The 15565-nt window shown below is 36.5% G+C and overlaps 1 protein-coding gene across 3 annotated transcripts in view; it reads left to right on the plus strand.

Annotated features, from left to right (window-relative positions):
- Positions 1-15565, plus strand: part of ALMS1 (ALMS1 centrosome and basal body associated protein) — a 220937-nt gene that overhangs the window by 120965 nt on the left and 84407 nt on the right. For all 3 annotated transcript variants that reach the window (XM_066267392.1, XM_066267394.1, XM_066267393.1), the window contains 2 exons: positions 5568-5809; positions 8509-8634. In XM_066267392.1, the coding sequence (XP_066123489.1) occupies positions 5568-5809; positions 8509-8634 (368 nt within the window). The remainder of the gene's footprint in view (positions 1-5567; positions 5810-8508; positions 8635-15565) is intronic.

Genomic DNA, 15565 nt, shown 5'->3' on the forward strand with positions numbered 1-15565 from the left:
GTATGTTTTTTTTTCTTTTTTATGAGCATTTTACTTTGGCCTAAAAAAATGTCTTTTGGCATTTTCTGAAGTCTGCTGGTGATCAGTTTTCCTTTTTTACTTGTATTTTATTTTTAAACTAGATTCTAATTTTCTGTTGAAAGTCTGTATATTTTTGTCTATTATTCCCCATCTCTTGTTCTCTTAATATGTTAATCATTTTAAAGTCCTTCTGTGCTAACTTCAGTTATCTGAATCCCTTGATAATCAATTTTTCTATTTTCTCCCAATTTTTACTTTTTCTTGCTTTATAATTTTATAAATTTTGCTTGTATGCCAAACATTGTAAATAAAAAATTATTGAGACTGAAAATGCTATTGCTTCACAACAGAGAGGATTTGCCCTTTTCTCTGGTAACCAGAGTGACTTATCACTTCAATAACCTCTGGAGTTTTACTAGGTCAGCTGGGTTGGAGCTTTACTTGACTCATTCTGCCTATAATTGATAATGATTTGATGGGATTTTTGCTTTAAGCTGACAAGGCCTTGATTTTTCAATAATTAGATATAGTGAGATATTCATTTCAATCTTCCAGATGTTTCAATTCAGGTCTCTGGACTCTCAGTCCTTGTAGCATAGAATGTGGCAAATATCATATAAGGAGAAACCAGCTATGAATTTTTGTGGTTATATTTTCTCATTGGAAATTTGTCTCATAAACACTCAAAAGATTAAAGGTGATTTCAGTATTTTCTGACTCAGCACCCTTTTTGGTGGTGGCACATCTAAGTTTTTATTGAGGCTCTAGTATGTCTCTTAATTCCTCACTTTGAGGAATTATTTAGTTTCCTGCCTTATGCAGGTTCAAAATCTGGCAGATGTTGAGAAGTAGACCTGATGTTTATCACAAGCCTCTCCATCTAGTGGGACTTGGTTTATTATTTAGTGCCATACTATGCATGGAATTGTGCTTTACTTTTCTAGCTCAGTCCCCCATCCTTCCATACCACTTTAACAATAAGGAACTGTCCTGTGGGGGGAATCAGCTTGGCATTCTACTAGATTTCACTCTAGCATGCCAACCCATGAGGTCATCAAAAACTGGTGATTTCTCTTCCCAGGGGAATATGTCTACCTATACCAAACCCCTCCCCATAATTTCTAAGATGCCCTTCTCTAGCACATTAGTTGATATTGTTCTCTGATTGCTCCCATAGCTCTTTGATTGTTTTAGTATGATTTTTATAATTTATTCAACTTTGTTTATTATAGTAGGAATGATGGCCTGGGGCTACCTATAACTTTTTTTTTTTTTTGTATTTTTCTGAAGTGAGAAGTGGGGAGGCAGAGAAACAGACTCTCACATGTGACTGACTGGTATCCACCCAGCATACCCACTAGGGGGCGATGCTCTGCCCATCTGGGGCCTTGCTCCATTGCAACTGGAGCCATTCTAGCACCTGAGGCAGAGGCCATGGAGCCATCCTCAGCACCTAGGCCAACTTTGCTCCAATGGAGTCTTGGCTGCAGGAGGGGAAGAGAGAGAGAGAGGAAGGAGAGAGGGAATGGTGAAGAAGCAGTTGGGTGCTTCTCCTGTGTCCCCTGACAGGAAATTGAACCCAGGACATCCACACACTGGGCCGATGCTCTACTGCTGAGCCAACTGGCCAGGGTTGCTACTTATAACATCTTATCTGGATGTGGATCCTATTTTAAGTCATCTTTAATTTCTGTGCTATATTAATTGTATATTATTTAGAGTGCTTATATTTTTTATTATACTTATTAGGTATTTGATGTTTTTGATAACATTGGATATGGTATATATTTTAGGTTTAAATTATACTGAAAAATGTAGATTTTACAAAATTTGATCTCATCTGGCAACTTTTCTAAAAACTTAACATTCTAATTAGTTCTCTGTATATATTTTTGGATTTTCTATCAAAATTATGTCAAATATGAAAAGTGACAGTATTATATCTGCCTTTCTTATCCTAATACCTTTTTCCTTTTCTTTCTGCTGATACAACTTAAGACCTTTACTAAAATGTTGAGTAGAATTGGTAAGAATTGGCATTCTTATTTAGTTCCTAATCTTTTTTTTTTAATTGATGCTTCTTTTTTATAGATATATATTTTTTTATTTTATTTATTCATTTTTAAAGAGGAGAGAGAGAAGGGGGGAGGAGCTGGAAGCATCAACTCCCATATGTGCCTTGACCAGGCAAGCCCAGGGTTTCGAACCAGTGACCTCAGCATTTCCAGGTCGATGCTTTATCCACTGCACCACCACAGGTCAGGCCTTAGTTCCTAATCTTGACATTCTTATTTAATTTCTAATCTCACAATGACCATTCTCCCCATTTCACAATATTTAGGATAGTTGCTTTAAAGTTTTTTGTTCTTTTTCTTTGTTGTAAGCTTTTATCATACCTGATTACTAACTTTTATTAAATGTTTTATCTGATCATATTGATATGATCCTGTGCATTTTCTCCTTATTTTATTAATGGTTGTGAATCACATTGATTGATTTTTTATTTTATTTATTTTATTTTTTATTTTTCTGAAGTTGGAAATGGGGAGTCAGTCAGACTCCCGCATGCACCGGACTGGGATCCACCGGGCATGCCCACCCGGGGGCGATGCTCGGCCTATCTGGGGCGTTGCTCTGTTTGCAACCAGAGCCATTCTAGCGCCTGAGGCAGAGGCCATGGAGCCATCCTCAGCGCGGGGGATGGAGGCCTCAGCTGCAGGAGGGGGAGAGAGAGACAGAGAGGAAGGAGAGGGGGAGGGGTGGAGAAGCAGATGGGTTCCTCTCCTGTGTGCCCTGGCCTGGAATCGAACCCGGGACTCCTGCACGCCAGGCCGACGCTCTACCACTGAGCCAACCGGCCAGGGCCTTGATTGAATTTTGAATGTAACTCACCTTGCATTCCTGGAGTAAACCCTTCTTGGTAAGAATTCAAACGTGCATATACACACACACACAACCCCACAGCATTTGGCTTTCTCACATTTTGTTTAGAATTTTTGTTTCTATATCCATAAGTAAGATTGTCCTATTTCTTTTCTTATGATTGTCCTTTTCAATTAGTGAACAGTAGGCAGAGGGTAGAAATTCAGAAGTTCTTCTATTCTTGTGATATATTTTAGATATTAATCCAATATAATATTTGATTTGTAGAAAAGATATAAATATAATAGAGTTCCCTGACCCCTCCCCAAGTTTTTTCTAGTATTAACATCTTATATTACCATAATATGTTTGTTAAAATTAAGAAGCCAACATTTGTACATTACTATTACATAAACTGCAGACTTCATTTGGATTTCACTTGGTTTTCTTTCTTCTTTTTTTTTGACAGATACAGAGTCAGAGAGAGGGACAGATAGGAGACAGACAGGAAGGGAGAGAGATAAGCATCAATTCTTTGTTGCGACACCTTAGTTGTTCATATATTGCTTTCTCATATGTCTTGGGGGGCTACAGCAGAGTGAGTGACCCCTTGCTCAAGCCAGAGACCTTGGGCTTAAGCTAGCAACCAGGGGGTCATGTCTATGATCCCACGCTCAAGCTAGCAATCCTGCGCTCAAGCGAGCGATCTTGTACTCAAGCTGGTGAACCTGTACTCAATCCAGATGAGCCCATGCTCAAGCCAGCATCCTAGGGGTTTCGACCTGGGTCCTCTGTGTCCTAGTCTGGTGCTCTATCCACTGTACCACCGTTTGATCAGGCTCACCTATTTTTCCCTTAATGAGCTTTTTTGTTCTTGGGCCCAGTCCAGTAAATCACCTTCAATTTAGTTAGTTGTCATGTCTCTCCTTAATCTCCTCTGGTCTGTGATAATTCTTCATTGCTGTCTTTTACGATTTTGACTGTCTTGAGGAATATTGGTCAAACTGTCTCAATATGGGTTTTACTGGTGTTTTTCTTACTAGATTGGGATTATGGGATTTGGCAAATACCACAGAAGAGAAGTATCCTTCTCATTATTACATCATAGCACCGAATATGTGATGTCCACATGACATCACTGGTGATATGAACCTTTATCAGTTGGGTAAATAACATGGTGTTTGTTGTGGTTTCTCCATTGTAAACTTACTGTTTCTTCCTTTTATTTTCTATTCTTTGGGATCCAGTCACTAAATTCAATCCATACTCAAGGGGAGAAAGAGAGATTAGGATTAAGTTTTACCTCCTTGGGCTAGGATGGTGGGTGTGTGGTATCTACATATATTATTTGGAATGCTTCTGTAAGCAAGATTTGTCTTTTTTATTATTTATTCATTCAATTATTTATTTGTTCCACTCTGTTTTAATATAACTTCTTTATAGTATTAATACATAATTACAACATTGAAAACTTCTGGTTCATCTGCTTGTGGTAGCACAGTGGATAAAGCATCAACCTGGAATGCTGAGGTTGCTTGTTTGAAACTCCGAGTTTGTCTGGTCAAGGTACATATGTAAAGCTACTGTTATGAGTTGATGATTCCTGTTCCTTTCCCACCTCCTCTTCTCTCTCTCTCTCTCTCTCAAATCAACAAATAAAATCTTCTAATAAAAAGAAAACTTCTGGTTCCATTGACATTTAAATTCATTCAGGGGAAACTTTGGGGTTTTTTTGAGATTTTTATTTATTCATTTTAGAGAGAGGAGAGAGTGAGAGAGAGAGAGAGAAAGGGGGAGGAACAGAAAGAATCAACTCCCATATGTGCCTTGACTAGGCAAGTCTGGGTTTTTGAACCAGTGACCTTAGCATTCCAGGTCGACGCTTTACCCATTGTGCCACCACAGGTCAGGCGAAACTTTGTTTTTTGTTTATCTTTGTATATCAATGCATTTAGCATAGTTTCTAATTTATCGTGGACCACTAGTAATTATTTTTAAGAAATGAATGAGTGTATTTTCACTTGAATAGAAAAGTACTCTTTCCTCAGCTAAATTAAATTACATAATGGTATTCTAAATTGAAATTAAAAGTAGATTTTAAAACAAATAAAAGAGCCTGACCAGGCGGTGGTGCAGTGGATAGAGCATTGGGCTGGGATGCAGAGGACCCAGGTTCGAGACCCCGAAGTCGCCAGCTTGAGCGCGAGCTCACCTGATTTGAGCAAAAGCTCACCAGCTTGGACCCAAGGTAACTGGCTCGAACAAGGAGTTAGTTGGTCTGCTGAAGGCCCACGGTCAAGGCACTTATGAGAAAGCAATCAATGAACAACTAAGGTGTCGCAATGCGCAACGAAAAACTAATGATTGATGCTTCTCATCTCTCCGTTCCTGTCAGTCTCTGTCTATCCCTCTCTCTGACTCTCTCTGTCTCTGTAAAAAAATAAAATAAAATAAAAATAAAATAAATAAAACAAAAGTAAACTCATGCATGATTGTACTGTAATAAGTATCTAAGAAAGTGACGGATGATTATTGCAGAAATAACTTAACCATTTGAGGTTGATGTGTTACACAAATATTCTTTGAAACTACTTAGATGTGCATTGAAGCCTTTTTTGGGGAAATAATAAGCCATTTTATAAGTCTCGGATTTGACCTCTTTGTCTTTTCTCTTATTTGTTCAGATCACTAGAGGAGATTAAACCACTAATTTCTGCCTTACTTGGAAAATCATCTGATGCAGTCACTCAGATTACAACAGAAGGTCCAGAAAAAACTACATTTTCATCTGAGATTTTTATTAATGCTGAAGATAATGGACGTGAAATTTCAGAGCCCAGTTCCAGAAAGCTGGGCAAAGTTCCTGTCAGTTTTGCTTCATCATCTTCAAGCCAACAGATGATTGTTCCTCTTGACACAGACAGAGGTGAGAGGGTGTGATTGCATTTTAGGAACATTACCAACTTTTATGTGTAATTAGCTTAGAAATTTGTGATTGTATCTTTCTCACCAGAACACCTAATTTTACTTGTAAGCATTAGGAGCAACATGATTATATCCATGTTTTATTTATATAGCTATCAAGAAATTATGATACATTATGTTTTATCTTAATTTGTAATGGAGTTAACATATGTGGAACTCATGCTGCTTGTGGCCAACTTATTTTTATCTCATGATACTTATAATAAGAATATAAGTAGTTCATAAAAACTATAGAGGTCTGATTTTAGGTGAGCAGGTGAAAATTAAAACAAAATTGAGCCTGACCTGTGGTGGCACAGTGGATAAAGCACTGACCTGGAACACTGAGGTCACTGGTTTGAAACCCTGGGCTTGCCTGGTCAAGGCACATATGGGAGTTGATGCTTTCTGTTCCTACCCCCTTCTCTCTCGCTCTCTCTTCTTTAAAATGAATAAATAAAATGTTAAAAAAAAATTTTTAATTGACATTTGGTTTTAAAGTAAATGTTCCATACAGTAATAAATAGGTACAAATATAGGTAATGGTACAAATATAGTATCATAAAACAATGGCTAAGGACTCGGGTTGGCTGTGTCTGCCGTCTTTGGAACATGGAACCCACCATTACCATAAATTCACTATCACAGTGAACTAGAAGGGGCAAAAACCATAGAAGAGCGTGTTCGGAAAGTTTTTATGGGCGAGGCCTGAAAGTGGCCCAAATTACTTTCCACAGGGTAGGAACAGTTTAGCTGTGTTTTCCAGGGTGAAGAAGAGATGGATTTTGGTGGGCAGCTAGCCATCTCCAAGGTAAGGTCTACATTTAGAGTGCTATTATTGTAACAGTGATATTTCAATAGTGCTTATATTACGTAGTACTCAAAATTAAAGTTATTTTCTTTTTCAGACCAGTAAGAAGAAAATTAGCAATTAACTTCCCATACTTCCCCCAAATGCGAGTGCAAACTTTAGATTACTAATTTTAAAGTGTTTAATAGTTTGCACAAATCTATTTAAAATTTTCCTATTTATACAACCAGTTTTTTCTATCTGTAGATGTAGATGGGATATGCCTAAATGTATAAAGATTACTTAGTTCATTATTTAAGTTGCATAAAATTTAATTTAAATAAGTACATTTATATGTTACGATGGTTATACTTCATATACCTTTTTATTATGAAATAAAACTCCCAAACTGTAGTTTAATAAGATCACAAAGAACACCTTTATGTGTCAATTACCTATTGCCATGGTGATACTATATAACAACAACCTCAAAAATCTCAGTGTTTTATAACAAACATTTGCTTTTCTCACTCACTGGATTGTGTGTCAGTTGGAGTTGGTCTCCAGGCAGTATAAATGGTTTGGTTCTATTTCACTTCCCTTGTTCTGAAAAACAGGCTAATGCAACAATATCTACCCTGGAGTATGTTGTTCTCATGGGGGTGTCAGAAGCACAAGAGGGGAAACCCAACTGTGAAAGTGTATTTTATACACTTTTACTCACCTCAAATGGATTGATCTATATAGAGGCCACAATTTATAGTTTTACCTTTACATATAGGTACATGGGAGAAAAGATTCCTTTAAAGTATTAATATAATAATTAATATTATGTTATAAAGTATTTTTAATATGGGTTCAAAAGTAAAACTTTATAATTTTTTTTGGTATGAAAACATATTAAAGTACAAAGAACTGTATGTTAAACATATGACTGTCTACCCACTAATCTGAATTAACAAATTCAGAATAATTTATTATATGTTTATATTTGATTCAATTTTTAAATTTTTTGAAGAAACTTATAATTTAACTTTCTTTAACCCTTTTATTTCCCAAAAGCAACCATTATTTGCTGGGTAGCCATTTCTTCCCCCATAGGCTGACAATACAAAGTAATCTTAAGACTGTTGCATCTAAACATAAGTTTGATGAGAATTTTAAAAAGCTACTTATCTTTCTCAGAATGTTTCATCTCTATATCATAACTATTCTTGCTCTGGGTCCATTGTAATTCTGCCCAATTGTTTTTACTCATTTTCTATAATCTATGAAATAAGTGGTAAATTTAACCATCAGTATCAAGCTTTATATACTGGTAGAGGGAGAAAATAAATTAATATTCTAACAATAATGATTGTAGCAATGACCAAGTAGAAATGGAGGCTACAACTTATTTTTCTTTTGTTAAAATCTTTGCTCATCTACAAATTTTTTTGTCCCCTTTAACTTCAGCCAGGTTTTCATTGGCTGTGTGTGTGTATGTGTGTGTTGGTTTTATTTTTGTTTTGTTTTTTGTAGGTTTTTTTGTTTTATTTTTGCCTGATGGAGTGGTATTTAGAAGTATTCCTAAATAATCTGAAACTTTACTAACCCTGCATCCTGCCCCAATTTCCCTTATCATTTTTTTATTTTTCTTTATATCACTTATAATTTATTAAAATATTGGATAATTTACTTTTTTAGTATGTTAATTGTATACTACTCTATAATTCCTTCCTCTTGAGGCAGAGGTACTTGTTTGTGTAGTTCAATGATAGATTCCAAGAATCTTGAACACTGCCTGGCACATTGAAGGCACTCAAGATTTTTTCATTGAATTAATAAATGTTTTCTTATTACATAATTGTTCTGATCTTTTATCTTCTTAGCTCAGCCTTCACTGTTGCCATATAAACCTTCTGGCAGTACGAAGATGTACTATGTTCCACAATTAAGTCAAAATCCTCCATCTCTGGATTCCAAATCAGACACCACCATAGAGAGCTCACACTCAGGTATTATAGAGAATTATTTAAAATTTTATTTTTTGAAAATCTATTTGTGGATTGTCTAGTTAATTCTGGAATGACATATGAAAACAGTGCTATTTAATCTTTGAGTGAAATATGGAGCTTTTCATGTCTCAATCTTTGGTTCAGATAGTTGTGTTACTTGGTCAAATATTATGCATGCTTAAACATTTAATCAATATTTGATGAAGAAAATTGTATGGATAGTTATTTGAGTTAGTGGGCTCAGTCTAGGTCAAAATTTTCTGAGTTTTCTCTGTTCACAGACCTCTTAGTGTTTTGATGATTTTTTTCCTCATCATGTGGAATGAATATAATTACAAGAAGTATTTTTTCAAGTAGCTAGCAAGTTATTAGGACACAGATACTTGTTTTGATCTAACAACTTATTTTTCTTTTCTGAAAGAAAATACTTTGCTTTGTTCATAAATAATTACATTTACTTACTAATGAGATATGTGCAGCTGTTAGGGCACTGTACACCTCAAACCATGTGATGAAATTGGACGCAGCCACCCTATTTCCTACTTTTATTACAGAAACTGCTAAAATCAGGTTTGTTAAGATACAACAACATTGAAAGGAATGTAGCACAATTTCATGTTGAAACTTTACCTTTAACTAGTGTTTTGTGTAGTATACTCAGATAGCAAATATCTTGTTTCCCTAGAATTTTTAAATATCCCACAGCACCCTTATGAGATGACCCCAAGACAACTGCAGATTTAGAAAATGAATAGCACCCTATGGAATTTCCAGTATGTATTTCCTATGGAGATTTTAAAATAAGGATACTAAGTTGATGTTGTGTGGGGATTTGATTGATGGAATAATAACATTTTGAGTGGTCCACAGAAGATGACTTGGTTTAGTTTAAATATAAATTGTTTTTTTCATTATTTGTCAATAGACATCTTTATATGTATAGAAATTACACAGAAAAGAGAAGTGTTTCTCATCTTAGGCAGATTTCCATTTTGTTAATTTTGAGATGACAAAAATAATATCTAATGGTAATTGAATTAAAGCTTCTGCTAAAATAAGTTCCCTTAATTGATTGTAGGTAGGAAAATCTTTGATCTCCATATCCCTTTCAGCCCCTACCTCAGATATCAGAATGTATGTATTAACAGAAGTCTGATTAGGTGTCCCAGTACTTTTTGAGACCTCTAATTTCCTGCTATCCATTCATATCCATAACTTTAGTTGCAGATATTTAAGAAAAATCGGACAGTGGTGGGAGGAGAAAATGACTCAGGGGTGGGTCCTGCATTATATCCTGAGAAATATAGTGTTCAGATTTAAAATACTGAATGCATTAATAAGATAAGAAGAGATCTAGTAATTGTATATACTTGAGATTGTTATTTTTTATGTTCTCCATCTATTCTGAGAGTAAGAAAGTTGAGAATAGAAAACAATCCTTTCTTAGATCAGTAGAGTTATCCTTGGTCGGCAAACTGCGGCTTGTGAGCCACATGCGGCTCTTTGGCCCCTTGAGTATGGCTTTTCCACAAAATACCGCGTGCAGGTGCTACCTCAATAAGAAATGTACCTACATATATAGTTTAAGTTTTAAAAATTTGGCTCTCAAAAGAAATTTTAATTGTTGTCCTGTTGATATTTGGCTCTGTTGATTAATGAATTTGCCGACCACTGCTCTAGATAAAGGCTAATATCCATTGCCTATTATTGTGTTGTGCACCTTCAGATATGAAACGAATCCAATTAGAGTTTGGGACCAAAGGCAAGTCATACATTATTATTATCAGCAAATATTTGGGCTAAATAAATTTCTCCTTAATTGAGACTAAGTAAACAATTGAACTCATAATATCTTTAAAAAAAAATACAGACATGGCAAAGGTAACAACATCGGAAAGAAATAGATGCTAGAAATTTACGTATTAGACCCAGTAACATTCATAAATAGTAAAAGACTTTAAAACAAAAATTATTACTGAAGACAGTATCATTTTATAGTGATAAAAGAGTCAACCCATCATCAAGAAGATATAACAGAACTGATCTGTGGTAGCACAGTGGATAAAGCGTCAACCTGGAATGCTGAGGTCGCCAGAGAGAAGCCCCAGGCTTGCCCAGTCAAGGCACATATGGGAGTTGATGCTTCCCGCTCCTCCCCTCTTCTCTCTTCCTCTCTCTCTCTTCCTCTCTCTCTCTCCATTCTCTCTAAAAATTAATAAATAAAATCTAAAAAAAGAAGATATAAGTTATATATGTATATGTACCTAGCAGTAAAATCCTGAATATGAAAAGAAAGAAGAGACATAAAAAAACCCCTAGAAATAATTCAAGCCAGTAGCAAAGTCATGTCTTTTATAATTGCATTATATGAAATATATAGAATAAGCAAGTCCATAAAGATTAGAAAGTAGATTACTGGTTGCCAGGAGTTGTGGGTAGGGAGGAAATGGGAAATAGCTGCCAATGTGTACAGTAGTGGTTTTCAAGCTTTTTACACTTGGGAACTAGTAAAAATAGAATTGTGTCGGAGACCACTAAGGTGGAAAACAACCACCATAGTGGGTGAAGAATGAACGTAAGGGAATTCGACTAAGATCATTGGGTCTATAATCTTCATACATCAGGGTGGTCAACTCTTCATGGACCAACACAACATTTCTGGTGGACAGGTCCACTGACAGGCAGTTGAAAAAACTTGTGTACCAGGTTCCTTTTGGGCGTGATAAAAATGCTCTATAATTAGATTATTATGTTGGTTGTGATTATACTAAGAACTACTGAATTGTACACTTTTTTTTAATGTTATGTGAATCATATCTCAATTTTTAAAAAAAAATGAGCAGGAATGAACAAATGAAGAAAAAAGGTTGCTTGAAAATGTAAAGATTTGGTAACAGATTTAAAAAATACATATTTCAGGCAATAGAGAGTAAAATTAATGTGAAGGAAGTTACATTGGCTTTCAGGACAAACTTGACAAATTCTCCAAAAATACAGAGGAAAAAGAAAAACAAAGTGAAAATGATGAAACAGAGGAAGAGACATAAGAATCACAGCTAAGTAAACCAAACCAAGAAACCAAACCAAGAATTATATTTGATCTGAAAAAAAAAGCAGAAAAGTATAAACAGAAATAATATCAAAGCCTTAATTGAGGAAAACTTCCCTTTCCTGAAAAAGAGAACACAGCATATAGATTGAAAGTTACACTATTAAGGCAAAAATCAGAAGAATGAGACTGACATACATATTAGAAAAAGATTTTGAATTACAATGAAAGAAAACAATTCTATAAGCATATAGTTTTTTAATTTTTATTTATTTTTAAAATTTATTAATTTTAATGGGGTGACATTGATAAATCAGGGTACACATGTTCAGAGAAAACATCTCCAGATTATTTTGACATTTGATTATGTTGCAGACCCCTCACCCAAAGTCGAATTGTCTTATGTCACCTTCTATCTGGTTTTCTTTGTGCCCCTCCCCCAACCCCTCCCTCTCCTTACCCCCCCCCAGTTACCATCACATTCTTGACCATGTCTCTGAGTCTCATTTTTTTTTTTTTTTTTTTTTTTTTTTTACAGAGGCAGAGATAGACAGGGACAGACAGACAGGAACGGAAAGAGATGAGAAGCATCAATCATCAGTTTCTCGTTGCGCATTGCGACTTCTTAGTTGTTCATTGATTGCTTTCTCACATGTGCCTTGACCGCGGGCCTTCAGCAGACCGAGTAACCCCCTGCTGGAGCCAGGGACCTTGGGTCTAAGCTGGTGAGCTCATTGCTCAAGCCAGATGAGCCCGCGCTCAAGCTGGCGACCTTGGGGTCTCGAACCTGGGTCCTTCTGCATGCCAGTCCGACGCTCTATCCACTGCGCCACCACCTGGTCAGGCTCTGAGTCTCATTTTTATGTCCCACTTATGTATGAAATTATATAGTTCTTAGTTTTTTCTGATTTACTTATTTCACTAAGTATAATGTTATCAAGGTCCATCCATGTTATTATAAATGATCCGATGTCATCATTTCTTATGGCTGAGTAAAATTCCATAGTATATATGTACCAAAGCCTTTTAATCCACTTGTCCTCTGACGGACACTTGGGCTGTTTCCAGATCTTTGCTATTGTGAAAAATGCTGCCATAAACATGGGGGTGCATTTCTCCTTTTGGAACAGTGCTATGGTGTTCTTAGGGTATATTCCTAAAAGTCGGATACTGGGTCAAAAGGCAGTTCGATTTTTAATTTCTTGAGGAATCTCCATACTATTCTTCACAGTGACTGTACCAGTCTGCATTCCCACCAGCAGTGCAGGAAGGTTCCCTTTTCTCCACTTCCTCGCCAGCACTTATTCTGTGTTGTCTTGTTGATGAGCGCCATTCTGACTGGTGTAAGGTGATATCTTATTGTGGTTTTAATTTGCATTTCTCTAATGATTAGTGATGTTGAGCAGTTTTTCGTATGCCTATTGGCCATTTGTATGTCCTCTTTGGAGAAATGTCTATTCATTTCTTTTGCCCATTTTTGGATTGGATTGTTTGTCTTCCTGGTGTTGAGATTTACAAGTTCTTTATAAATTTTGGTTATTAACCCCTTATCAGACATATTGTCGAATATGTTCTCCCATTGTGTAGTTTGTCTTTTTATTTTGTTCTTATTGTCTTTAGCTGTGCAAAAGCTTTTTAGTTTGCTATAGTCCCATTTGTTTATACTCTTCTATTTCACTTGCTTGTGGAGATAAAACGGCAAATATATTGCTCCGAGAGATGTCAGAGAACTTACTGCCTATGTTTTCTTCTAAGATGCTTATGGTTTTAGGGCTTACATTTAAGTCTTTTATCCATTTTTTTAAGTATTTTATTTATTGATTTTTAGAGAGAGAGAGAGAGAGAGAGAGAAGGGGGAGGAGTAGGAAGCATCAACTCCCATATGTGCCTTGACCAGGCAAGCCCAGGGTTTCAAACCGGCGACCTCAGTGTTCCAGGTCGACACTTTATCCCACTGCGCCACCACAGGTCAGGCCTCTTTTATCCATTTTGAGTTTATTTTTGTGAATGGTGTAAGTTAGTGGTCCAGTTTCATTTTTTTTTGCAGGTAGATGTCCAATTTTCCCAACACCATTTATTAAAGAGGCTGTCTTTACTCCATTGTATGCTCTTACCTCCTTTGTCAGATATCAATTGTCCATATAGGTGTCGGTTTATTTCTGGGTTCTCTGTTCTGTTCCATTGATCTATATGCCTGTTCTTATGTCAGTAACAGGCTATTTTGACAATGGCCTTGTAGTATAACTTGATACCAGGATGTGTGATACTTCCCGCTTTATTCTTCCTTTTCAAGATTGCTGAGGCTATTCATGTACTTTTTTGGTTCTATATAAATTTTTGGGATATGTGTTCTATATCTCTGAAGTATGTCATTGGTATTTTTTTATTATTATTTTTTTTATTTTTCTGAAGCTGGAAACAGGGAGGCAGACAGACTCCCGCATGCGCCCGACTGGGATCCACCTGGCATGCCCACCAGGGGGTGATGCTCTGTCCATCTGGGGCATCACTCTGTTGCGACCAGGGCCATTCTAGCGCCTGAGGCAGAGGCCATGGAGTCATCCTCAGCGCCTGGGCCATCTTTGCTCCAATGGAGCCTCAGCTGTGAGAGGGGAAGAGAGAGACAGAGAGGAAGGAGAGGGGTAGGGGTGGAGAAGCAGATGGGCGCCTCTCCTGTGTGCCCTGGCCAGGAATCAAACTCTGGACTCCTGCACGCCAGGCTGATGTTCCACCATTGAGCCAACCGGCCAGGGCCTGGTATTTTAATTGGTATTGCACTGAAGTTTTAAATTGCTTTGGGTAATATAGACATTTTAATAATGTTTATTCTTCCTAACCATGACCATGGTGTATGCTTCCACTCGTTTGTATCTTCCTTGATTTCTTTTATCAGTGTTTTATCATTTTCCGAGTACAAGTCTTTAATCTCATTGGTTAAATTTACTCCTAGGTACTTTATTTTTTTGATTGCAATAGTGAAGGGAATTGTTTCCATAATTTCTCTTTCTGACTGTTCATTGTTGGTGTATATAAATGCCTCTGATTTCTGAGTATTAATTTTATATCCTGCCACCTTGCTGAATTCATTTATCAGGTCCAGTATAGTTTTTTGACTGAGACTTTGGGGTTTTCTATATACACTATCATATCATCTGCAAATAATGATAGTTTTACTTCTTTTCCAATTTGGATGCCTTTTATTTCTTCTTCTTGTCTGATTGCTGTGGCTGGGACTTCCAGAACTATGTTGAATAAGAGTGGTAAAAGGGGCACACCTGCCTTGTTTCTGATCTTAAGGTAATTGCTTTTAATTTTTGCCCATTGAGTATGATGTTGGCTGTGGGTTTGTCATAGATGGCCTAAGCATATAGTTTTTTTTAAAAAAGATTATATAGTAAGGGAACAAAATTTAGTGTGCTATCAGATTTATTTATTTAAAACACAAAAATATAACAAATGGAGCAAAATCAGTATTTCTATAATTATATAATTCATAGGATATATGAACCCAAGTGTATCTTCATTAACCAGTATGTCAGTGAGAAGACATTTTCACAAATATGCAGAAGTTTCAAAATATATTCTACCTTTATTCTATCTTGAAAAATTCAGTTGGGGCCCTGGGTAGTTGGCTCAGTGGATACAGTGTTGACTGAGCGTGCAGATGTCCTGTGTTCAATCTCCAGTCATGGCACAGTGAAAAGCCACCATCTGTTTCTCTTCTCTCCCTCTCCCCCTTCTCTGTCTCTTCTTCTCTGACAGCCGTGGGATGATTGTTTTGAGTATCACCCTGGGTGCTGAGGATAGCTTGGTTGGTCCCAGCATCGGCCCAAGATGGGTTGCCAGGTAGATCCTGGTCAGGTTGCATGTGGAAGTCTGTCT

Source organism: Saccopteryx bilineata, chromosome 3, assembly GCF_036850765.1.
Source record: "Saccopteryx bilineata isolate mSacBil1 chromosome 3, mSacBil1_pri_phased_curated, whole genome shotgun sequence".
In the NCBI taxonomy this organism is placed as follows: Eukaryota; Metazoa; Chordata; class Mammalia; order Chiroptera; family Emballonuridae; genus Saccopteryx; species Saccopteryx bilineata.